The sequence below is a fragment of the Eubalaena glacialis genome, chromosome 7 (assembly GCF_028564815.1).
Source record: "Eubalaena glacialis isolate mEubGla1 chromosome 7, mEubGla1.1.hap2.+ XY, whole genome shotgun sequence".
NCBI lineage: Eukaryota > Metazoa > Chordata > Mammalia > Artiodactyla > Balaenidae > Eubalaena > Eubalaena glacialis.
Window position 1 is genome coordinate 36,295,386 of NC_083722.1, and position 27,922 is coordinate 36,323,307.

The 27,922-nt window shown below is 38.7% G+C and overlaps 1 protein-coding gene across 1 annotated transcript in view; it reads right to left on the minus strand.

Moving 5' to 3' along the window:
* DNAH8 (dynein axonemal heavy chain 8) overlaps positions 1-27,922 on the minus strand; it is a 310,762-nt gene that overhangs the window by 70,114 nt on the left and 212,726 nt on the right. Inside the window, exon 78 of the mRNA XM_061195092.1 lies at positions 27,631-27,833. Coding sequence (XP_061051075.1) covers positions 27,631-27,833 — 203 coding nt within the window. The remainder of the gene's footprint in view (positions 1-27,630; positions 27,834-27,922) is intronic.

Consider the following 27,922-nt stretch of genomic DNA (forward strand, 5'->3'; position numbering starts at 1 on the left):
CCCTGGGATAAATCCCACTTGATCATGGTGTATGATCCTTTTAATGTGTTGTTGGATTCTGCTTGCTAGTATTTTGTTGAGGATTTTTGCATCTATATTCATCAGTGATATTGGTCTGTAATTTTCTTTTTTTGTAGTATCTTTGTCTGGTTTTGGTATCAGGGTGATGGTGGCCTCGTAGAATGAGTTTGGGAATGTTCCTTCCTCTGCAATTTTTTGGAAGAGTTTGAGAAGGATGGGTGTTAGCTCTTCTCTAAATGTTTGATAGAATTCACCTGTGAAGCCATCTGGTCCTGGTTTTTTGTTTGTTGGAAGATTTTTAATCACAGTTTCGATTTCATTACTTGTGATTGGGCTGTTCATATTTTCTATTTCTTCCTGGTTCAGTGTTGTAAGGTTGTACCTTTCTAAGAATTTGTCCATTTCTTCCAGGTTGTCCATTTTATTGGCATAGATTTGCTTGTAGTAGTCTGTTAGGATGCTTTGTATTTCTGCGGTGTCTGTTGTAACTTCTCCTTTTTCATTTCTAATTTTATTGATTTGAGTCCTCTCCCTCTTTTTCTTGATGAGTCTGGCTAATGGTTTATCAATTTTGTTTATCTTTTCAAAGAACAAGCTTTTAGTTTTATTATCTTTGCTCTTGTTTTCTTTGTTTCTATTTTATTTATTTCTGCTCTGATCTTTATGATTTCTTTCCTTCTACTAACTTTGGGTGTTGTTTTTCTTTCTCTACTTCCTTTAGGTGTAAGGTTAGATTGTTTGACATTTTTCTTGTTTCTTGAAGTAGGCTTGTATTGCTATAAACTTCCCTCTTAGAACTGCTTTTCCTGCATCCCATAGGTTTTGGATCGTTGTGTTTTCATTGTCAATTGTGTCTAGGTAATTTTTTATTTTCTCTTTGATTTCTTCAGTGATCTCTTGGTTATTTAGTAACATATTGTGTAGCCTCCTTGTGTTTGTGTTTTTTACGTTTTTTTCCCTATAATTGATTTCTAATCTCATAATGTTGTGGTCAGAAAAGATGCTTGATGTGATTTCAATTTTCTTAAATTTACTGAGGCTTGATTTGTGACCCAAGATGTGATTTATCCTGGAGAATGTTCCGTGTGCACTTGAGATGAAAGTGTAATCTGCTGTTTTTGGATGGACTGTCCTATCAATATCAATTAAATCTATCTGGTCTATGTTATCATTTAAAGCTTCTGTTTCCTTATTTATTTTCATTTTGGATGATCTGTCCATTGGTGTAAGTGAGGTGTTAAAGTCCACCACTATTATTGTGTTACTGTTGATTTCCTCTTTTATAGCTGTTAGCAGTGGCCTTATGTATTGAGGTGCTCCTATGTTGGGTGCATATATATTTATAATTGTTATATCTTCTTCTTGGATTGATCCCTTGATCATTATGTAGTGTCCCTCCTTGTCTCTTGCAACATTCTTTGTTTTAAAGTCTATTTTATCTGATATAAGTGTTGCTACTCCAGCTTTCTTTTGATTTCCATTTGCATGGAATATATTTTTCCATCACCTCACTTCCAGTCTGTATGTGTCCCTAGGTCTGAAGTGGGTCTCTTGTAGACAGCATATATATGGGTCTTGTTTTTGTATCCATTCAGTGAGCCTGTGTCTTTTGGTTGGAGCATTTAATCCATTCACGTTTAAGGTAATTATCAATATGCATGTTCCTATTAACATTTTCTTAATTGTTATGGGTTTGTTTTTGTAGGTCCTTTTCTCCTCTTGTGTTTCCCACTTAGAGAAGTTCCTTTAGCATTTGTTGTAGAGCTGGTTTGGTGTTGCTGAATTCTCTTAGCTTTTGCTTGTCTGTAAAGCTTTTGATTTCTCTGTCTAATGTGAATGAGATCCTTGCCAGGTAGAGTAATCTGGGTTGTAGGTTCTTCCCTTTCATCACTTTAAATATATCATGCCACTCCCTTCTGGCTTGTAGATTTTCTGCTGAGAAATCAGCTGTTAACCTTATGGGAGTTCCCTTTTATGTTATTTGTTGTTTTTCCCTTGTTGCTTTCAATAATTTTTCTTTGTCTTTAATTTTTGTCAATTTGATTACTATGTGTCTCGGCGTGTTTCTTCTTGGGACTCTCTGCACTTCCTGGACTTGGGTGGCTATTTCCTTTTCCATGTTAGGGAAGTTTTTGACTATAATCTCTTCAAATATTACTCGGGTCCTTTCTCTCTCTCTTCTCCTTCTGGGACCCCTATAATATGAATGTTGTTGTGTTTAATGTTGTCCCAGAGGTCTCCTAGGCTGTCTTCATTTCTTTTCATTCTTTTTTCTTTCTTTTTACTTCTTATAGATGTATTCGGGTTTTCTATTTCTTCTTGAGTCAGTTTCAGTAGTCTCTTTCTAATAATTTGTCCATTTCATCTAGGTTATCTAATTCGTTGCATAAGTGTTCATAATATTACGTTACGATCTTTTTTATTTTTGTCAGGTCAATAGAGATGTCCCTTGATAAAAGAAAATTTCACATATTGAGATATGGCAATGTCACTCTGGCTTATACATGAGTTTACTTGAATTTTATGCTAACTAAAACAGCCTGTTTTTGGCCTATCAAACATACATTGTACATCTGCTCTAATTATCAGAGAGAAGGACACATTGACCAGAATTAAAGAATATCCATGTTAAAAATAAAGATTTTATAAATGCCTCCCTTCCTGGGATGCCAATGCTTGTACTCCTTTGATGATAAGACTGCCTTCCCAGGTGCCAAGGCCATACTGACTCACTATGTACTTGCTGATCTGTTTTTCTTGAAACCTTGAAGGAATGTATCTCTGACTTGTTTGGTGTTCTTCGTTCTGACAAGACACAAAACTGTGCTGAAAACCATGCTTCTCCAGAGCGGGTCCTCTGAGTTATCTGAGAGGCTATTCTGGCTTTAGTCCTCAGTTTGACTCAAATAAAACTCTTTTCTATTCTTATTATAGATTGTTTATTGATTATTTTCATTGATACCCCTCCTTCATTCCTGATTTTAGTTATCTTAGTCTTCTCTCCTTTATCCTTGGTTAGTCAAAACAAAAGTTTGCCAATTTTGTTGATCTTTTCAAAGAAGATACTTTTGGTTGGATGACTCTCTATTGTCTTTTAATTCCCTCTTGCATTTTTTTTCCACTCAAATATTTATTATTTCCTTCCTTTTGATTGCTTTGGGTTTGCTCTTCTTTTCCTAGTTGCTTAAGGTGGAAGGTTAAGTTATTAATCTGCAATCTTTCTTCATTTTTAACATAGGTTGATAAATATTTGATAAATTTCTGAATAGTCTGGAAACACTAGATTGATTGACATTGGAAAAGTGAGGAAGCTTTGCACCTGAGGAAGGAAAGAATCCCAAAGGACAGAGGCCAGTGAGATAAGAGGCAGTGCAGGCTGAATTTCCAAAGGGGGTGGGAAAGGTTGCCAGAACATCATGATGGGGACTACCAAGAGAAGGAAGGATGCAGAAGGTGTTGTACGAATTATTTTGCAGGTAATGCAGCATGATTATTCTTTGGTGGTATGGGATTTTGGGGTTTTGTGTGTGTGTGTGTGTGGTTTTGGGGTTTTTTTGTTTGTTTGTTTGGCTGGTTGGTTATATTTCAGAGACTTTAGTAAGATTTCAACTGCCTTTCTATATCTTCCCAAAATTAGGCTTGAGTGTCCTTCACTTTTCCTCTTTCTTTTTAAAACTTTAAAAAATCTAATTAAATAATATAGGCTTATAGTGAAAGCTTTGTAAAATATAGGAGACTATAAAGAAGAAAATAAATTTCCTTCCATAGAGACCTTCATTCTAATCTTTTTAGTATGCACAGTCCACAACCACTTACCCTCATTTCAAAATTCAAAACAATCTGAAAACTGACAGTTTTGCCACAAAATCACTTTGTTGGCAAAAGCTGACCTGAATGGATATGAGCCTATTTATAGTCTTTATTTATCACTATCTTTATGAATATTAATACTTTCATCTGCAATGTATTATATAATATATGAAATACTACCTTTCTAAAAGGTGGAAAGTTCTGATTTCTGCAATGTATCTGACCCCAAGTGCTTTGAATAAGAGATTGTAGACCTATCTATATTAAAAATTATATATATGTATTATAATACATATACATGTCATTTTATATCTCTACTTTTTAACAGTACATTGTATTTTATTGTCATTAAATATTATTGGGAAACAGTTTTTAATGGCAGCACAATGTTCCATCATGTTGATGCATTCTTGTCAATTCAGCCACTATCCTTTTGTGTATTTAAGACACTTTCAATTTTTCAATACTATAAATAGCACTAGATTAAACATCCTTGTATACGAATCTTGATGTGTATCTTTCAGTTTGTTTTTATGATAAATTAGTACATGTAGACTAGTTGGGACAAAGCATACAAACATTTTAAAGATTTATGATATATATAAAAAAAGGACTGCCAGTGTCTCCAGCTGAAATAAGAACGCTGTGATTCCCAACCCACACTTCTATCTTTTTCTTGAAACCAAACAGATAACAAAAGCCTTTCTGTGTCCCCCATTTCTTGTCTGTAGGAAAAATGCTTCAGTCTTCTAGACCTTCCCTGAGTTCCAAAGGGCAGATTCCAACAGTTACTAATTAAGGAAGTGAGGGAATGCAGAAACAAAAGAAAAGCAGTCAGGAAACAGTAGTGCAGAGGGGGCAGAGTCAACATGGCGTACTAGGAGGATGCGGAATTCGCGTCTCCTCACAACTAGGGCACCTACCAGGCACCGGTGGGGGACCATGGACACCTAAGGAGGTGGGAGGAACCCCCAGCAACCGGTAGGACGCAGGGCTTGGGGGGAGTGAAGGGGGAGGAGAAGTGGAGGTGGGACAGGACTGGCACCCCTGAGTGGTGGCTGGGGAAGGGGAAGGGATCCCACGCCCAAAGGGGGAAATTGGGGAACCATTGGGAGGGCAAAGGATCAAAAGGGAGCATGGCCAGGTTTCCCCTGCCCGCTTGGGCCCCCAGGAACCTGCTGAGATCCTGGGCCTGATCCTCTGCCCACCAAGGCCCCCTCTAGCCATGTGGATCCTGAGGGAGTGGGAGGGAGGAAAGGGGGAGCAAAAGTAAAGGCTGGACCTACAGGACCAGCACCCCTGAGGGGTGGCTGGGGGAGGGGAGGAGTTCCTACACCCAGAGGGACCAACCCACGGTTAGGGGTCCAGCAGCGACAAGGGAGACCCTAGGGGGGACAGTGGGGAAGGGTGCAAAGGAACGGAAGGGAACGCAGCCAGTGCTTTCCCTGTCCGCTTAGGCACCAGGGAGCCTGTTGGGCTCCTGGGCCTAATCCTCTGCCCTTGGAGCCTCCCTCCTGCCATGCAGAACCCAAGCCCCGCCCCTACACCCCCACCCAGGGCCCTACCTCTACACTCGGAGACTCCCTCCAACATGCTGGGCCTAAACGCCACCCACATACCCTCACTCAGGGCCCTACCTCCAAACTCCGGAACTCCATACTCCAGAGGCCCTCCTTTCCACGTGCTGCCGCTCCCTTTCCCCGCAGGTCCTAAGCAGAGGCCCCACCCCACTCTTGAATATCGCCCACCTAGGCCCCACCCCAAGACCTTTTCTGGCTACATGGATCCTGAGCCTAGGCCATGCCACACGCACACACTTTACCCCCTCCACTCGCCTAGGTCCGACCCCACCCGAAACCCCACTCCTGCCTAAGTTCCACCCCCACCTAAACTCTGCCCCTATAGCCAAGGCTTTTATATTTTTATTTATTTTTTTTTTTCTTTTTTCCCCTTTTAGATTGGGGTTCTGTTTTACCTTGTTGATTCATTGTTGTTGATTTTTTTATATTTTTATTTTTCCTAATAAATCTTTTATTTTTCTAATTTTATTTTATTCTTTATACTTTGTTATTGTTCTCTCCTTTTGGCTTGTTCTGCCCACATCATTTTTTTTCTTTTTTCTGTTGTAGTTTTATTTTACCTTGTTGCAGTTGTTTCAATTATAGTTTTATTTTTCCTAATATATTTTTTATCTTTCTAATTTTATTTTGTTTCTTATTCTTTGATATTGTACTGCTCCTTTTTCTCTTTCTTTTCTTTGTTTTTAACCGCACCACAAAGCTTGTGGGATTTTGGTTCCCAGGACGGATGTCGGGCCTGAGCTCCTGTGGTGGGACTTCCAAGTCCAAACCGCTGGACTAACAGAGAACCTCAGACCCCAGGGAATACCAATCAGAGTGAGGCCTCCCTGAGGTCCTCATCTCAGCACCAAGACCAAGCTCTATCCAACTGCCTGCAAACTCCAGTGCTGGATGTCTCAGGCCAAAGAACCAGTAAGACAGGAATACAGCACCACCCATCAAAAAAAAAAAAAAAAATGAAACGACAAAAAAATATGTTACAGATGAAGAAGCAAGGTAAAAACCTACAAGATCAAATAAATGAAGATGAAATAGACAACCTACCTGAAAACAATTCAGAGTAATAACAGTAAACATGATCCAAAATCTTGGAAACAGAATGGAGAAAATGCAAGAAACATTTAACAAGGATCTAGAAGAACTAAAGAGCAAACAAACAGTGATGAACAACACAATTACTGAAATTAAAAATACTCTAGAAGGAATCAATAGCAGAATAACTGAGGCAGAAGAACAGATAAATGAGCTGGAAGATAAAATGGTGGAAATAACTGCCAGGGAGCAAAATAAAGAAAAAAGAATGAAAAGAGGACAGTCTCAGAGACCTCTGGGACAACATTAAACACACCAACATTCGAATTACAGGGGTCCCAGAAGAAGAAGAGAAAAAGAAAGGGACTGAGAAAATATTTGAAGAGATTATAGTCAAAAACTTCCCTAACATGGGAAAGGAAATAGTTAATCAAGTCCAGGAAGCACAGAGAGTACCATAAAGGATAAACCCAAAGAGAAAAATGCCAAGACACATATTAACCAAACTATCAAAAATTAAATACAGGGGACCTTCAAGATGGTGGAGGAGTAAGACGTGGAGACCACCTTTCTCCCCACAGATACATGAAAAATACATCTATTTGTGGAATAACTCCTACAGAACACATACTGAATGCTGGCAGAAGACCTCAGACTTCCCAAAAGGCAAGAAACTCCCCACATACCTGGGTTGGGCAAAAGAAAAAAGAAAAAACAGAGACAAAAGAATAGGGATGGGACCTGTACCTCTGGGAGGGAGATGTGAAGGAGGAAATGTTTCCACATACTAGGAAGACCCTTCACTGGTGGAGACAGGGGATGGGCGGGGGGGAAGCTTCGGAGCCACAGAGGAGAGTGCAGCAACAAGGGTGCAGAGGGCAAAGCGGAGAGATTCCTGCACAGAGGATCAGTACCAACCAGCACTCACCAGCCTGAGAGGCTTGTCTGCTCACCCACCTGGGCAGGTGTGGGCTGGGAGCTGAGGCTCAGGCTTCCAAGTTCAGAACCGGGGAGAGGACTGGGGTTGGATACATGAACACAGCCTGAAGGGGGCTAGTGCGCCACAGTTAGCCAGAGGGAGTCCGGGAAAAAGCCTGGAACTGCCTAACAGGCAAGAGAACATTGTTTCAGGGTGCACGAGGAGAGGGGACTCAGAGCACTGCCTAAACGAGCTCCAGAGACAGGAGCAAGCCGCGGCTATCAGTGTGGACACCAGAGATGGGCATGAAACGCTAAGGCTGCTGCTGCAGCCATCAAGAAGCCTGTGTGCAAGCACAGGTCAGTATCGACACCTCCCCTCCCAGGAGCCTGTGCAGCCCGCCACTGCCAGGGTCCCGTGATCCACGGACAACTTCCCCGGGAGAACGCACGGAGCACCTCAGGCTGTTGCAATGTTATGCCGGCCTCTGCCGCCGCAGGTTCACCCCACATTTTCTACCTCTCCCTCACCCCAGCCCGAGTGAGCCAGAGCTCCCTAATTTGCTGTTACTTTAACCCCGTCCTTTCTGGGCAGGGAACACATGCCCTCAGGTGACCTACATGCAGAGGCAGGGCCAAATCCAAAGCTGAACCCCACGAGCTGTGAGAACAAAGAAGAGAAAGGGAAATTTCTCCCAGCAGCCTCAGGAGTAGCAAATTAAATCTCCACAATCAACGGGAATCTGAATGCAGATTCCCTGAATCTGTGGAATACCTAAATAGAAAACAAATCATCCCAAAATTGAGGTGGTGGACTTTGGGAGCAACTGTAGACTTGGGGTTTGCTTTCTGCATCTAACTTGTTTCTGGTTTTATATTTATCTTAGCTTAGTATTTAGAGCTTATTACCCTTGGTAGATTTGTTTATTGATTTGGTTGCTCTCTTCTTTCTTTTTAATATATGTATATGTATGTATTTTTCCTTTTCCTCTTTTTGTGAATGTGTATGTGTATGCTTTTTTGTGTGATTTTGTCTGTATAGCTTTGCTTTTACCATTTGTTCTAGGGTTCTGTCTGTCCTTTTTCTTTTTTTAGTATAGTTTTTAGCGCTTGTTATTATTGGAGGATTTGTTTTGTGGTTTGGTTGCTCTCTTCTTTCTTTTTTTAAAATTACTTTTAATTTTTTTATTATTAATAATATTATTTAATTTTAATAATTTATTTTTTTCTTTCTTTCTTCGTTTCCCTTTCTTTCTTTCCTTCCTTTCTTTCTTTTCTTTCTTTCTCTCCCGTTCCTTCTGAGCCATGTGGCTGACAGGGTCTTCATGCTCTGGCTGGGTGTCATATCTGAGTCTCTGAGGTGGGAGACCCGAGTTCAGGACATTAGTCCACCAGAGACCTCCTGGCCCCACATAATATCAAACGACAAAAGCTCTCCCAGAGATCTCCATCTCAACGCTAAGACCCAGCTCCATTCAACAATTAGCAAGCTACAGTGCTGAACACCCCATGCCAAACAACTAGCAAGACAGGAACACAAACCCACCCATGGCAGAGAGACTGCCTAAAATCATAATAAGTTCACAGACACCCCAAAACACACCACCAGACGTGGTCCTGCCCACCAGAAAGACAAGATCCAGCCTCATCCACCAGAACAAAGGCACCAGTCCCCTCCACCAGGAAACCTACACAACCCACTGAACCAACCTTACCCACTGGCGCAGACACCAAAAACAATGGGAACTACGAACCTGAAGCTTGGGAAAAGGAGACCCCAAACAAAGTAAGTTAAGCAAAATGAGAAGAAAGAGAAATACACAGCAGATGAAGGAGCAAGGTAAAAACCCACCAGACCAAACAAATGAAGAGGAAATAGACAGTCTACCTGAAAAAGAATTCAAAGTAATGACAGTAAAGATGATCCAAAATCTTGGAAATAGAATGGAGAAAATAAAAAAAACTTTCAACACGGACCTAGAAGAACTAAAGAGCAAACAAACAATGATGAACAACACAATAAATGAAATTTACAACTGTCTAGAAGGAATCAATAGCAGAATAAGTGAGGCAGAAGAACGAATAAGTGACCTGGAAGATAAAATAGTGGAAATAACTACCACAGAGCAGAATAAAGAAAAAAGAATGAAAAGAGTTGAGGACAGTCTCAGAGACCTCTGGGACAACATGAAACGCACCAACATTTGAATTATAGGGGTCCAAGAAGAAGAAGAGAAAAACAAAGGGAATGAGAAAATATTCGAAGAGATTTTGGTCAAAAACTTCCCTAATATGGGACAGGAAATAGTCAATCAAGTCCAGGAAGCAGAGAGAGTCCCATACAGGATAAATCCAAGGAGAAACATGCTGAGACACATTAATCAAACTATCAAAAATTAAATACAAACAAAAAACATTAAAAGCAGCAAGGGAAAAGCAACAAATAACATACAATAGAATCCCCATAATGTTAACAGCTGATCTTTCAGCAGAAACTCTGCAAGCCAGAAGGGAGTGGCAGGACATATTTAAAGTGATGAAAGGGAAAAACCTACAACCAAGATTACTCTACCCAGCAAGGATCTCATTCAGATTCGATGGAGAAATCAAAACCTTTACAGGTAAGCAAAAGCTAAGAGAATTCAGCACCACCAAACCAGCTCTACAACAAATGCTAAAGGAAGTTCTCTAGGCAGGAAACACAAGAGAAGGAAAAGACCTACAATAAAAAACCCAAAACAATTAAGAAAATGGTAATAGGAACATACATATTGATAATAACATTAAATTTAAATGGATTAAATGCTCCAACCAAAAGACATAGACTGGCTGAATGGATACAAAAACAAGTCCCATATATATGCTGTCTACAAGAGACCCACTTCAGACCTAGGGACACATACAGACTGAAAGTGAGGGGATGGAAAAAGATATTCCATGCAAATGGGAATCAAAAGAAAGCTGGAGTAGCAATTCTCATATCAGACAAAATAGACCTTAAAATAAAGACTATTACAAGAGACAAATAAGGACACTACATAATGATCAAGGGTTCAATCCAAGAAGAAGATATAACAATTGTAAATATTTATGCACCCAACATAGGAGCACCTCAATACATAAGGCAAATGCTAACAGCCATAAAAGGGGAAATCGACAGTAACACAATCATAGTAGACGACTTTAACACCCCACTTTCACCAATGGACAGATCATACAAAATGAAAATAAATAAGGAAACACAAGCTTTAAGTGACACATTAAACAAGATGGACTTGATTGATATTTATAGGACATTCCATCCCAAAACAACAGAATACACTTTCTTCTCAAGTGCTCATGGAACATTCTCCAGGATAGATCATATCTTGTGTCAAAAATGAAGCCTTGGTAAACTTAAGAAAATTGAGATCGTATCGAATATCTTTTCTGACCACAACACTATGAGACTAGATATCAAATACAGGAAAAAAACTGTAAAAAATACAAACACATGGAGGCTAAACAATACACTATGAAATAACCAAGAGATCACTGAAGAAATCAAAGAGGAAATCAAAATTACCTAGAAACAAATGACAATGAAAACACGATGACCCAAAACCTATGGGATGCTGCAAAAGCAGTTCTAAGAGGGAAGTTTATAGCAATACAAGCCTACATCAAGAAACAAGAAAAATCTCAAATAAACAACCTAACCTACACCTAAAGCAATTAGAGAAAGAAAAACAAAAAAACCCCCAAAGTTAGCAGAAGGAAAGAAATCATAAAGATCAGAAATAAATGAAAAAGAGATGAAGGAAACGATAGCAAAGATCAATAAAACTAAAAGCTGGTTCCTTGAGAAGATAAACAAAATTGATAAACCATTAGCCAGACTCATCAAGAAAAAAAGGGAGAAGACTCAAATCAATAGAATTAGAAATGAAAATGGAGAAGTAACAACCGACACTGCAGAAATTAAAAGGATCATGAGAGATTACTTCAAGCAACTATATGCCAATAAAATGGACAACCTGGAAGAAATGGACAAATTCTTAGAAAAGCACAACCTTCTGAGACTGAACCAGGAAGAAATAGAAAATATCAACAGACCAATCACAAGCACTGAAATTGAAACTGTGATTTAAAATCTTCCAACAAGCAAAAGCCCAGGACCAGATGGTTTCACAGGCAAATTCTATCAAACATTTAGAGAAGAGCTAACACCTATCCTTCTCAAACTCTTCCAAAATATAGCAGAGGGAGGAACATTCCCAAACTCATTCTACGAGGCCACCATCACCCTGGTGCCAAAACCAGACAAAGATGTCACAAAAAAAGAAAACTACAGGCCAATATCTCTGATGAACATAGATGCAAAAATCCTCAACAAAATACTAGCAAATAGAATCCAACAGCACGTTAAAAGGATCATACACCATGATCATGTGGGGTTTATCCCAGGAAGGGATGGATTCTTCGATATACGCAGATCAATCAACATGATACACCATATTAACAAACTGAAGGATAAAAACCATATGATAATCTCAATAGATGCAGAAAAGGCTTTTGACAGAATTCAACACCCACTTATGATAAAAACCCTCTAGGATATAGGCATAGAGGGAACTTACCTCAACATAATAAAGGCCATTTATGACAAACCCACAGCCAACGTCATTCTCAATGGTGAAAAGCTGAAACCATTTCCACTGAGATCAGGAACAAGGCAAGGTTTCCCATTCTCACCGCTATTATTCAACATACTTTTGGAAGTTTTAGTCACAGCAAGCAGAGAAGAAAAAGAAATAAAAGGAATCCAAATCGGAAAAGAAGTAAAACTGTCACTGTTTGCAGATGACATGATACTATACATAGAGAATCCTGAAGATGCTACCAGAAAACTACTAGAGCTAATCAATGAATTGGGTAGAGTAGCAGGAAACAAAATTAATGCACAGAAATCTCTTGCATTCCTATACACTAATGATGAAAAATCTGAAAGAGAAATATGGAAACACTCCCATTTACCATTGCAACAAAAGGAATAAAATACCTAGGAATAAACCTACCTAAGGAGACAAAAGACCTGTATGCAGAAAACTACAAGACACTGATGAAAGAAATTAAAGATGATACAAACAGATGGAGAGATATACCATGTTCCTGGATTGGAAGAATCAACATTGTGAAAATGACTATACTACCCAAAGCAATCTACAGATTCAATGCAATCCCTATCAAACAACCAATGGCATTTTTCATAGAACTGAAACAAAAAATTTCACAATTTGTATGGAAACACAAAAGACCCCGAATAGCTAAAGCAATCTTAAGAAAGAAAAACGGAGCTGGAGGAATCAGGCTCCCTGACTTCAGACTATACTACAAAGCTACAGTAACCAAGATAGTATGGCACTGGCACAAAAACAGAAATATAGATCAATGGAACAGGATAGAAAGCCCAGAGATAAACCAACGCACCTATGGTCACCTTATCTTTGATAAAGGAGGCAAGAGTATACAATGGAGAAAAGACAGCCTCTTCAATAAGTGATGCTGGGAAAACTGGACAGCTACAGGTAAAAGAATTAAATTAGAACACTTCCTAACATCATACACAAAAATAAACTCAAAATTGATTAAAGACCTAATGTAAGGCCAGACACTATACAATTCTTAGAGGAAAACATAGGCAGAACACTCTATGACATGAATCACAGCAAGATCCTTTTTGACTCACCTCCTAGAGAAATGGAAATAAAGACAAAAATAAACAAATGGGACCTAATGAAACTTACAAGCTTTTGCACAGCAAAGGAAACCATAAACAAGAAGAAAAGACAACCCTCAGAATGGGAGAAAATATTTGCAAACGAAGCAGCTGACAAAGGATTAATCTGCAAAATATACAAGCAACTCATGCAGCTAATATCAAAAAAACAAACAACCCAATCCAAAAATGGGCAGAAGACCTAAACAGACATTTCTCCCAAGAAGATATACAGATTGCCAACAAACACATGAAAGGATGGTCAACATCACTAATCATTTAGAGAAATGCAAATCAAAACTGCAATGAAATATCACCTCACACCAGTCAGAATGGCCATCAAAAAATCTACAAACAATAAATGCTGGAGAGGGTGTGGAGAAAAGGGAACCCTCTTGCACTGTTGGTGGGAATGTAAATTGATACAGCCACTATGGAGAACAGTATGGAGGTTCCTTAAAGAACTAAAAATAGAACTACCATACGACCCAGCAATCCCACTACTGGGGATTTACCCTGAGAAAACCGTAATTCAAAAAGAGACATGTACCACTATGTTCATTGCAGCACTGTTTACAATAGCCAGGACATGGAAGCAACCTAAGTGTCCATCGACAGATGAATGGGTAAAGAAGATGTGGCACATATATACAATGGAATATTACTCAGCCATAAAAAGAAATGAAATGGGGAGGTATTTGTAGTGAGGTGGATGGAGTTAGAGTCTGTCATACAGAGTGAAGTAAGTCAGAAAGAGATAAACAAAACCGTAGGCTAACACATATATATGGAATGTAAAAAAAAAAAAGGTTCTGAAGAACCTAGGGGCAGGACAGGAATAAAGATGCAGATGTTGAGAATGGACTTGAGGACCCGGGGAGGGGGAAGGGTAAGCTGGGACCAAGTGAGAGAGTAACACTGACATATATACACTACCAAATGTAAAATAGACAGCTGCATAGCGCAGGGAGATCAGCTCAGTGCTTTGCGACCACCTAGAGAGGTGGGATAAGGAGGGTGGGAGGGAGACACAAGAGGCAGGGGATATGGGGATATACGTATGCATATAGCTGATTCACTTTGTTATACAGCAGAAACTAACACAACATTGTAAAGAAATTATACTCCAATAAAGATGTTAAAAAAGAAAAAAAAGAAAAGAAACAATAGTGCAGTGATGAAGTGTCCTAGTTCCTCCTAAAGGGATATACATAACAATATATCTTTGAATTCTTCTTACAGGAACTAATGCCCCCACCTAAGTGGAGGATGGTAACTTCAGGCTAAGTACCTGATTCTTGGAACACCATCCTGTTACCTCACCACTAACCAATCAGAAGAAAATCCCACACCCTGTAGCCCTCACCCCAAATTTTGCCTTTAAAAACTCTTCTTCAAAAATATCAGGATGTTTGGGTCGTTTGAGCATGAGCCTCCCCATACTCCTTGTTTGGTCCTTGCAATAAACCTTTCTCTGCTCCAAACTCCAACATTTCAGTTTGTTTGGCCTCACTATGCATTGGGCACACAAGCTTGGATTTGACAGCAATTTGTGTTTTAATTTTATTTATGACATACAGAAGTTTTAAAACTTCATCCAGTTAGGCTATCTTTTCCTCTGGTTTTGGATTCTGGTATTATGATTAAGAAAATCTTAGCCACCCCAATAGTATCAATATATTCTTTTTATTCTTTTATAGTTTAAACCATTTAAAACCTTAATCAACCTAGAATGTACTTTAGTTTTATGTGAGGTAAAATTCTTTCTTTCTTCTGAAGTTAACCTGCAATGCCAACACTGTTTATTGACTAATTCATTTTCCTTCCACTGATTTAAAATGTGAATCTTATCACAGTCTTATCACAAGCTATTGTATATACTAGAGTCTAATTTGGGGCCTTTCATTTTGCTCTATTGATCTGTTTATCTCCTCTGAGCCAGTTCTACACTGATTAAGTTATTGTCATTTGATAAGTTTTTAAAAATTTGATTGGGCTTGTTCCACATTATTCTTTTTCCTTTTCAAGCTTTCTTGGCTATTTTTGTCCATTTATTGCTCTGGATGATCTACGATCCCTCTACTATCCAATTAGGGGAAAAAATGCTATTGGAATTTCAATTAGACTTGCATTCAATTTATAGATTAATTTAGAGACTACTGACATCTTTACAATATTGAATCTTTATACTGGGAATGTGGTTTAACTCTCCATTTATTCTAGTCTACTTTCATGTCTCTAAGAAAGTTTTATAGTTTTCTTCTAATAGGTATTTTAAAGATCATTTCTCAGTTTTATTTTTATTGAGAGAGTGAATGGGATTTTTACATTTTATTTTACAAGAATGCTCCATTGATTTTTAAAATATATTTATTTTGTGACCAGCCACCTTACTGAACTATCCTGTTAAATCTAATAGTTTTCCAGTTGATTCATTTGTGTTCCTTAGTTAGACAATTATACTATCTGAGAATAATGATGATTTTTGTCCCTCTTTTCCAGTAGTTATATCTTTTATTTATGATTCTTACAATACATTAGCTATATCCTCCATAGCAATACTAAATGAAAGTGGTGATAGCAGACATCTTTATCTTGTTCCTGACTTTAACGGGCATGTCTCTAGTTGTTCACCAAAAAGCATGAAGTTGTTTGAAGTTCATATTCATTGTCATATTACAATATTCTTCTATTCCCATTTATTTATTTATTTATTTATTTTTGGTTCCATTGGGTCCTCATTGCTGCACACAGGCTTTCTCTAGTTGTGGCGAGCAGGGGCTACTCTTCATTGTGGTGTGTGGGCTTCTCATTGCAGTGGCTTCTCTTGTTGCAGAGCACAGGCTATAGGCATGTGGGCTTCAGTAGTTGTGGCACGTGGGCTCAGTAGTTGTGGCTCGTGGGCTCTAGAGCACAGGCTCAGTAGTTGTGGTGCACAGGCCTAGTTGCTCTGCTGCATGTGGGATCTTCCCGGAGCAGGGCTTGAATTCATGTCCCCTGCATAGGCAGGCAGATTCTTAACCACTGCACCACCAGGGAAGTCCCTATTCCCATTTTTTAAAAACCAAATACGAATGTTGAATTTTTATAAAATGCCTTTTTAGCATTTATCAAGGTAATAATATGATAACTTAAGGAAAAGTCATTCACTTATTCCTGTGATGAGATTTCTTAATACTGTATCTTTCTCAGATTTGTCTATGCAGCCTACTTGGTCAAGGCACATTATTAATTTCTGCATGTTATTTTAATGTTACGCAGAATTCTTACTGCTTGCATTTTGGTTAAGGTCCTTACATTTATACTGATAAGTAGGATCAATCTGTGGTTTTCTTTTTTTTATACAGTGAGTATCATGGTCTGTTTTTGATATCAGGATAATGCTATTCCCTTAAAATAAAGAGGAAAATGTATCCTCTTTTTCTGTGTTATGGAATGGAATATAGCAGTCAAAGTTTTAAAGGACTTAGCAAAAAGATCATCCAAGCCCAGTGTCTTTGCTGAGGTAATAATTTTAAAACTTCTAATATTTTTCATCTTGATTATTCATCTATTCAGGTTTTTCAACCTTTTCTGAGAAAATTTTGTAAATTTATATTTTTCTACAAATGTCCATTTTAATGAGATTTTAAAACTTTATTACCATAATTATATACCATTATCTTATTATTTAACTTTTTTCATCTGTATACTTTGTTATACCCATTTTCTCATTCCTACTTTTATATATTTGTGGGTTTATATTTTATTTGTTTTTTCTTTTTCATTCATGTTTGGATTCTATTTTCAAATCCATCCTTCCTTGGGACCCCTTTCTCCTTCACCCAAGCTCCTAGTAGGATTTTCTAATGCTAAATCCATCTGTTTTCTCCCTCTTTCCCAGGCACCCAGTGCTTTTGTGCAGACTTTATCTTCTCTGAATCACTCACCGCAGAGCCTGACAGGTTCCACAGTGAGAAGTTTTCCTTCTTCCCTTTTCTACAAAAACCTATTTGATTTGGTCCCATCCCTCAAATTGCTGTTGGGTAACTGTTTAATTCATCCAATAAAGGCAGTGAAAGGGAATAAAAGAGAAAGACCACTGAAGTGGAATTTGGAAGCCCAGAGATTAAGTCCTGAATCGGATATGCCACCAACTAGCTCTCTGGCCTTATCTCCAGACCTGACTTTCCCCAGCTGTAAAATAAAGTACTTTGATTTCAGGATTTCCAGAATCCTATTCACCTTGAAAATTCTATGATTATCTATTATCCAGTTATCCAAATAAAATATCTCTAGTTGAGATGAGATTAATATGTCTTTCTGTCTACATAATACTTTCATTTTCACAGCTATTTGGGGGATTTTTTAACCCAAAGCAGTGAACAGCATGATGCTTCCTAACATTCCTTAAAAATGAGTGAAGAGTTCTTTATAAAATTCACTGGATCCTTCAGTGTCAAAATTAAATCTACTGTGTTTCCTAACAAAGCAACCAATAGAAGCTTGAACAATTTCTGGAAAAACTAAAGTAGTACCAAGAAATGGAATCACCAAATTGCCAAGCAAAGCAGTATGATAACATATAATAATACTAGGTGATAGTACCATTCTGGCCTTATGTATTTATTTAAAGTTATAGTTATAGTTATAATTTCTCCCAAAGGACACCTTGAGTTAATTTCTTAATTCTGTTCTTAAACCCTTGTCCTAGACAACAGCATTATTTTGAGGTAAACTTGAAAGGGTAACCCTAGTGGGAACTGCCCTTCTTCTATGAACAGTATCCCATTTTAAGAAATGCCCTCCACACTAGCTCCATATATGTGGTTCTTGCTAGGAACCCATTTACACAGCAGCAGTTCACTGATTGGCCCAGAAAGGAGACATGACCAAAGCAAAACCAATGAACTTCTTCCTTGGATATTTGGACCTGGGACCAAGAGTAAGGGGAATTTCCCTGGTGAAACCAAGCAGGACCCCACGGGGCCATCCCAGGTACAAAAGCCCCTCTGCATTCCCTGTTTTTTGAAAAATGCTTTAGTCTCGTAGGCCTTCCCTGAGTTCCAAAACACAGACTCAAGCAGTTACTAATTAGGGAAGTGAGGGATACAGAAACAAAGGAAAAGCAGTTAAGCAAGAAAAGTAACGACAGCTTAAACAACAGTCAGTGAGAAAACAAAGTCCTAGGTCCTAGGTCCTCCTCAAGGAATATACATAACAATCTGATGCATATCTTTGAGTTATTAGGAAGAAACTAAGACCCCCATCCAGATGGAGGATGGTGACTACATGAAGACCACAAGCATGGAGACCCCAGACTGGTTGGAACCAGAGGTTGATGATTAAGATTTCCGAAACACCACCCTGTTACCTCACTATCAACCAATCAGAAGAAAGTCATGCATCCTGCAGCTCTCACTCCAAATGTCACCTTTAAAAACCCTTCCCTGAAAGCCTTTTGAGCATGAACTGCCTATTCTCCTTGTTTGGAACTTGCAATAAACACTGTACTTTCCTTCACCACAACCTGGGTCAGTAAACTGGCCTTGCTGTGTGGCGGGTGAGTGGACCCAAGTTTGGTTCGGTAACACTGGAAGTGCTGAACGTACTGAACATGTAGGTAGTGAAGCTCATGAGCCAACAGAAGCCATGAGTTCTGTCACATGGAGATCGGTTGTGGCAAGACAGAAAAAAGGAATCTATATGCAGAGAGAAGTGGGGCATAGAAGCAACTGGACAAAGATCCATGGAGGAGTCGATCTCAGAGAGATTTGCAAACTCCAAGGCTACAAGAGAAACACCACTGTTAGACTAATGCAGATGATTGGCAGGCTGCAGTGAATATCAGAGCAAAACAGCCTACTTTAAAGGTGGTTAATGAGACTTAACCATGAGTACTTGCCAACAGAACATGGGAGCTCTCTGCATTGGGTGTCAGTGTTCAGACAGAAGAAAGCGGCCATTCAAATATGGATCCATATAGAACATAGAACAGTGTGGTGCCAATGAACAGAGCAAAGTCAGATGAGAAAAGAAGGGGTGAACACAGACCATGCTACCATAAGCTAACAGTTTACAGTAACTTCTTAGTGAAGAGGGACATGTGGCAACTACTTAAAGATGACTAAATTAAATTTGTATCATGTTTACATTAACTATATAATAAGGTCAAGGTTTTATTTCATAGAGTAGATTTAGGGATTCATAATCAATCACTTTGATAACCTTTATAAAGACATAAATGAATTAACCCTACAAGGTATAGTTTTAGCGAGCTGAACCTGGACAATCCCAAATGGCAATTCCAACAACATTCAGATTTTCAGCACATTAAGAATAAACTGCCCAATTCTATCAAACACTGAGAAAAGAGCTAACACCTATCCTTCTCCAATTCTTCCAAAATATAGCAAAGGGAGGAACACTCCCAAACTCATTCTACAAGGCCACCATCACCCTGATACCAAAACCAGACAAAGATGTCACAAAAAGGAAAACTACAGGCCAATATCACTGATGAACAATGATGCAAAAATCCTCAACAAAATACTAGCAAACAGAATCCAACAGCACATTAAAAGGATCATACACCATGACCAAGTGGGATTTATCCCAGGAATGCAAGGATTCTTCAATATATGCAAATCAATCAATGTGATATGCCACATTAACAAATTGAAGGAGAAAAACCATATGATAATCTCAATAGATGCAGAAAAAGCTTTCAACAAAACTCAACACCCATTTATAATAAAAACTCTCCAGAAAGTAGGCATAAAGGGAACCTACACCTCAACAAAATAAAGGCCATATATGACAAACCCACAGCCAACATCGTTCTCAATGGTGAAAAGCTGAAACCATTTCCTCTAAGATCAGGAACAAGACAAGGTTGCCCACTCCCACCGCTACTATTCAACATAGCTATGGAAGTTTTAGCCACATCAATAAGAGAAGAAAAAGAAATAAAAGGAATCCAAATCAGAAAAGAAGATGTAAAACTCACTGTTTGCAGATGACATGACACTATACATAGAGAATCCTAAAGTTGCTACCAGAAAACTACTAGAGCTAATCAATGAATTTGGTAAAGTAGCAGGATACAAAATTAATGCACAGAAATCTCTTGCATTCCTACACACTAATGATGAAAAATATGAAAGAGAAATTATGGAAACACTCCCATTTACCATTGCAACAAAAAGAATAAAATACCTAGGAATTAACCTACCTAAGGAGACAAAAGACCTGTATGCGGAAAACTATAAGACACTGACGAAAGAAATTAAAGATGATACAAACAGATGGAGAGATATACCATGTTCCTGGATTGGAAGAATCAACATTGTGAAAATGACTATACTACCCAAAGCAATCTATAGATTCAATGCAATCCCTATCAAACAACCAATGGCACTTTTCACAGAACTAGAACAAAAAATTGCACAATTTGTATGGAAACACAAAAGACCCCGAATAGACAAAGCAATCTTGAGAAAGAAAGACAGAACTGGAGGAATCAGGCTCCCTGACTTCAGACTATACTACAAAGCTACAGTAATCAAGATAGTATGGTACTGGCACAAGAACAGAAATATAGATCAATGGAACAGGATAGAAAGCCCAGAGATAAACCCACACACATATGGTTACCTTATCTTTGATAAAGGAGGCAAGAGTATACAATGGAGAAAAGGCAGCCTCTTCAATAAGTGGTGCTGGGAAAACTGGACAGCTACAGGTAAAAGAATTAAATTAGAACACTCCATAGCACTGTATACAAAAATAAACTCAAAATGGATTAAAGACCTAAATGTAAGGCCAGATACTATACAACTCTTAGAGGAAAACATAGGAAGAACACTCTATGACATAAATCACAGAAGATCATTTTTGACCCACCTCCTAGAGAAATGGATATAAAGACAAAAATAAACAGATGGGACCTAATGAAACTTACAAGCTTTTGCACAGCAAAGGAAATCATAAACAAGAAGAAAAGACAACCCTCAGAATGGGAGAAAATATTTGCAAACGAAGCAGCTGACAAAGGATTAATCTGCAAAATATACAAGCAACTCATGCAGCTCAATATCAAAAAAACAAACAACCCAATCCAAAAATGGGCAGAAGACCTAAACAGACATTTCTCCCAAGAAGATATACAGATTGCCAACAAACACATGAAAGGATGCTCAACATCACTAATCATTAGAGAAATGCAAATCAAAACTGCAATGAAATATCACCTCACACCAGTCAGAATGGCCATCATCAAAAAATCTACAAACAATAAATGCTGGAGAGGGTGTGGAGAAAAGGGAACCCTCTTGCACTGTTGGTGGGAATGTAAATTGATACAGCCACTGTGGAGAACAGTATGGAGGTTCCTTAAAAAACTAAAAAAAGACCCATATGACCCAGCAATCCCACTACGGGGCATATACCCTGAGAAAATCAAAATTCAAAAAGAGACATGTACCACTATGTTCATTGCACCACTATTTACGATAGCCAGGACATGGAAGCAACCTAAGTGTCCATCGACAGATGAATGGGTAAAGAAGATGTGGCACATATATACAATGGACTATTACTCAGCCATAAAAAGAAACGAAATTGAGTTATTTGTAGTGAGGTGGATGGACTTAGAGTCTGTCATACAGAGTGAAGTAAGTCAGAAAGAGATAAACAAATACTGTATGCTAACACATATATATGGAAAGTAAAAAAAAAAAAAGGTTCTGATGAACCTAGGGGCAGGACAGGAATAAAGACGCAGATGTAGGGAATGGACTTGAGGACCCAGGGAGGGGGAAGGGTAAGCTGGGACGAAGTGAGAGAGTAGCATTGACATATATACACTACCAAATGTAAAGTAAATAGCTAGTGGGAAGCAGCTGCATCGCACAGGAAGATCAGCTCGGTGCTTTGTGACCACCTAGAGGGGTGGGATAGGGAGTATGGGAGGGAGACCCAAGAGGGAGGGTTTTGGGGATATATGTATACGTATAGCTGATTCACTTTGTTATACAGCAGAAAGTAACACACCATTTTAAAGCAATTATACTCCAATAAAGATGTTTAAAAAAATTAAAAAAATAAACCTCCTGCCTATATACAGCCATCCCAGAAGAAGATGGTTCATTCTTGATAAGACGTGCTCTGCATCACTCAGGTCCTTGTTCCTTAGTCCTGCTGACTCACAACTTATGTGTTTATAACTCCTTGCCCTACCTCCTCCCCCTGGAATAACTTTCCTTCTCTCCGCCACCACCTCCCAATTTTTATCTATTTTTTAGATACTACTCAAAATATCACCAATATGATGCTTTCCTCTATACCCCATGCAGTCTGGCTAGGTCTGGATCTTATAATCAGGCATGTCTATATAACTCTGTTACAACAGTTTGTCAAATTGTCTTCTATTACCTTTTTACACATCTGTCTTTCCAAGCTATGTTGTATTCATCTCTGTACTCCCTGAATCTAGCACACTGCCCCTACTAAGGGGTTACTGAATGAAAGCATGAATGAATGAATCCCTAAATTACTATGCATTACAATAAAATGGTTACAGTTTTTCAATTTGTGATAAAATAGGCGTTCTTATAAATCCATATAGACATGGCAGTAAAACTTGCTCCTGAATGTTCATTCTTGCTACTCAGTTATCCATGTAGTATGGATATCTGCTTACAACTTAAAAGAAAATCAGAGGGCCGCCTTCAAGATGGCAGAGAAGTAAGACATGGAGATCACCTTCCTCCCACAAATACATCAAAACTACATCCACATGTGGAACAACTCTTACAGAACACCTACTGAATGCTGGCGGAAGACCTCAGACTTCCCAGAAGGGTCTTGGTGCTCTGGCCGGGTGTCAGGCCTGAGCCTCTGAGGTGGGCGAGCCGAGTTCAGGACACTGGTCCACCAGAGACCTCCTGGCCCCAGGTAATATCAAATGGCGAAAGCTCTCCCAGAGATCTCCATCTCAACGCTAAGACCTACCTCCACTCAACGACCAGCAAGCCACAGTGCTGGACACCCTATGCCAAACAACTAGCAAGAGAGGAACACAAGCCCACCCATGAGCAGAGAGGCTGCCTAAAATCATAATAAGTTCACAGACACCCCAAAACACACCACTGGATGTGGTCCTGCCCACCAGAAAGACGAGATTCAGCCTCATCCACCAGAACAAAGGCACCAGTCCCCTTCACCAGGAAGCCTACACAACCCACTGAACCAACCTTACCCACTGGGGGCAGACACCAAAAACAACGGGAACTACGAACCTGCAGCCTGCGAAATGGAGACCCCAAACAAAGTAAGTTAAGCAAAATGAGAAGACAGATAAATACACAGCAGATGAAGGAGCAAGGTAAAAACCCACCAGACCAAACAAATGAAGAGGAAATAGACAGTCTACCTGAAAAAGAATTCAGAGTAATGACAGTAAAGATGATCCAAAATCTTGGAAATAGAATGGAGGAAATACAAGAAACGTTTAACAAGGACCTAGAAAAACTAAAGAGCAAACAAACAATGATGAACAACACAATAAATGAAATTAAAAATTCTCCAGAAGGAATCAATAGCAGAATAACTGAGGCAGAAGAACGGATAAGTGACCTAGAAGATAACACAGTGGAAATAACTACTGCAGAGCAGAATAAAGAAAAAAGAATGAAAAGAATTGAGGACAGTCTCAGAGACCTCTGGGACAACATGAAATGCACCAACATTTGAATTATAGGGGTCCCAGAAGAAGAAGGGGAAAAAAAGGGGGCTGAGAAAATATTTGAAGAGATTAGAGTTGAAAACTTCCCTAATATGGGAAAGGAAATATTCAATCAAGTCCAGAAAGCACAGAGAGTCCCATACAGGATAAATCCAAGGAGAAACATGCCAAGACACATATTAATCAAACTATCAAAAATTAAATACAAAGAAAAAATATTAAAAGCAGCAAGGGAAAAGCAACAAATAACATACAAGGGAATCCCCATAATGTTAACAGCTGATCTTTCAGCAGAAACTCTGCAAGCCAGAAGGGAGTGGCAGGACATATTTAAAGTGATGAAAGGGAAAACCTACAACCAAGATTATTCTACCCAGCAAGGATCTCATTCAGATTCGATGGAGAAGTTAAAACCTTTACAGGTAAGCAAAAGCTAAGAGAATTCAGCACCACCAAACCAGCTCTACAACAAATGCTAAAGGAAGTTCTCCAGGCAGGAAACACAAGAGAAGGAAAAGACCTACAATAACAAACACAAAACAATTAAGAAAATGGTAACAGGAACATACATATCGATAATTACCTTAAATGTAAATGGATTCAATGATCCAACCAAAAGACAGAGACTGGCTGAATGGATACAAAAACAAGACCCGTACATATGCTGACTAAAAGAGACCCACTTCAGACCTAGGGACACATACAGACTGAAAGTAAGGGGATGGAAAAAGATATTCCATGCAAATTGGAATCAAAAGAAAGCTGGAGTAGCAATTCTCATATCAGACCAAATAGACTTTAAAATAAAGACTATTACAAGAGAAAAAGGAGGACACTACATAATGATCAAGGGATCAATCCAAGGAGAAGATATAACAATTGTAAATATTTATGCACCCAAAATAGGAGCACCTCAATACATAAGGCAAATGCTACGAGCCATAAAAGGGGAGATTGACAGTAACACAATAATAGTAGGGGACTTTAACACCTCACTTTCACCAATGGACAGATTATCCAAAATGAAAATAAATAAAGAAACACAAGCTTTAAATGATACATTAAACAAGATGGACTTAATTGATATTTATAGCACATTCCATCCAAAAATAGCAGATTACACTTTCTTCTCAAGTGCTCATGGAACATTCTCTAGGACAGATCATATCTTGGGTCACAAATCAAGCCTTGGTAAATTTAAGAAAATTGAAATCGTATCAAGTATCTTTTCCGACCACAATGTTATGAGACTAGGTATCAATTACAGGAAAAAATCTGTAAAAAATACAAACACATGGAGGCTAAACAATACACTACTGAATAACCAAGAGATCACTGAAGAAATCAAAAAATACCTAGAAACAAATGACAATGAAAACACGATGATCCAAAACCTATGGGATGCTGCAAAAGCAGTTCTAAGAGGGAAGTTTGTAGCAATACAATGCTACCTCAAGAAACAAGAAAAATCTCAAATAAATAACCTAACCTACACCTAAAGCAATTAGAGAAAGAAGAACAACAAAAAACCCCAAATTAGCAGAAGGAAAGAAATCATAAAGATCAGATCAGAAATAAATGAAAAAGAAATGAAGGAAACGACAGCAAAGATCAATAAAACTAAAATCTGGTTCCTTGAGAAGATAAACAAAATTGATAAACCATTAGCCAGACTCATCAAGAAAAAAAGGGAGAAGACTCAAATCAATAGAATTAGAAATGAAAACGGAGAAGTAACAATTGACACTGCAGAAATTAAAAGGATCATGAGAGATTACTACAAGCAACTATATGCCAATAAAATGGACAACCTGGAAGAAATGGACAAATTCTTAGAAAAGCACAACCTTCTGAGACTGAACCAGGAAGAAATAGAAAATATCAACAGACCAATCACAAGCACTGAAATTGAAACTGTGATTAAAAATCTTCCAATAGGGCTTCCCTGGTGGTGCAGTGGTTGAGAGTCCGCCTGCCAATGCAGGGGACACGGGTTCGAGCCCTGGTCTGGGAAGATGCCACATGCCGTGGAGCAACTGGACCCGTGAGCCACAACTACTGAGCCTGTGCTCCGCAACAAGAGAGGCCGCGATAGTGAGAGGCCTGCGCACCACGATGAAGAGTGGCCCCCGCTTGCCACAACTAGAGAAAGCCCTCACACAGAAACAAAGACCCAACACAGCCAAAAATAAAAATAAATAAATAAATAATAAAAATCTTCCAATAAACAAAAGCCCAGGACCAGATGGCTTCACAGGTGAATTCTATCAAACATTCAGAGAAGAGCTAACACCTATCCTTCTCAAACTCTTCCAAAATATAGCAGAGGGAGGAACACTCCCAAACTCATTCTACAAGGCCACCATCACCCTGATACCAAAACCAGACAAAGATGTCACAAAGAAAGAAAACTACAGGCCAATATCACTGATGAACATAGATGCAGAAATCCTCAACAAAATACTAGCAAACAGAATCCAACAACGGATCATAAAAGGATTAAAAGGATCATACGCCATGATCAAGTGGGATTTATCCCAGGGATGCAAGGATTCTTCAATATATGCAAATCAATCAATGTGATACATCATATTAACAAAATGAAGAATAAAAACCATATGATCATCTCAATAGATGCAGAAAAAGCTTTCGACAAAATTCACCACCCATTTATGATAAAAACCCTCCAGAAAGTAGGCATAGAGGGAACTCAACTCAACATAACAAAGGCCATATATGACAAACCCACAGCCAACATCGTTCTCAATGGTGAAAAACTGAAACCATTTCCTCTAAGATCAGGAACAAGACAAAGTTGCCCACTCTCACCACTATTATTCAACATAGTTTTGGAAGTTTTAGTCACAGCAATCAGAGAAGAAAAAGAAATAAAAGTAATCCAAATTGGAAAAGAAGAAGTAAAGCTCTCGCTGTTTGCAGATGACAGGATACTATACATAGAGAATCCTAAAGATGCTACCAGAAAACTACTAGAGCTTATCATTGAGTTTGGTAAAGTAGCAGGATACAAAATTAATGCACAGAAATCTCTTGCATGCCTATACACTAATGATGAAAAATCTGGAAGAGAAATGAAGAAAACACTCCCATTTACCATTGCAACAAAAAGAATAAAATACCTAGGAATAACCTACCTAAGGAGACAAAAGACCTGTATGCAGAGAACTATAAGACACTGATGAAAGAAATTAAAGATGATACAAACAGGTGGAGAGATATACCATGCAGACGTAGAGAATGGACTTGAGGACATGGGGAGGGGGAAGGGTAAGCTGGGACAAAGTGAGAGAGTGGCATGGACATACATGCACTACCAAACGTAAAATAGATAGCTAGTGGGAAGCAGCCACATAGCACAGGGAGATCAGCTTGGTGCTTTGTGTCCACCTAGAGGCGTGGGATAGGGAGGGTGGGAGGGAGACGCAAGAGGGAGGAGATATGGGGATGTATGTATATGTATAGCTGATTCACTTTGTTATACAGCAGAAACTAACACACCATTGTAAAGCAATTATACTCCAATAAAGATGTTAAAAAAAAATCAGTATATGGTAGATGAGTGTGTTCCTCTCTGCACAAAGGTATCTGTATCACACACTCACTCCAGGAGATCTGAAAGGGGAGGAAAGAAGGAGTTTAATAGTTTTCTAATATTTATGAATTTTATGAATGTATTTATAAGAATACACTATAAAATTATGAAAGGCAAAATTGGAGGCAACAATATGGAGGTTTTGCTAAATTTCATAGGTTGCTGATCATACCCAGCTTCAGTTTCTTGGCCAATGCGTCAACTTGAACTGTGGGATCAGATCCCATGGACAGAAAACATATCAGAGGTGTTCGTGTATCACTTTCTTCCCAAGTTTTCTCCAGATTTAAGATAACTGGTTCTGTGTACTTTTCCTCCAAAGAATCTGCAATATACTTTCTTGCTTGAAAAACAGTACGGTCTGGGCACCAAGACCTAGAAATGCACACATGTTAGAGGAAATAAATTCAGGTTTTTAAAATTCTATCTAACGCTAAACACATAAAGAACACATAGTTAGTTAG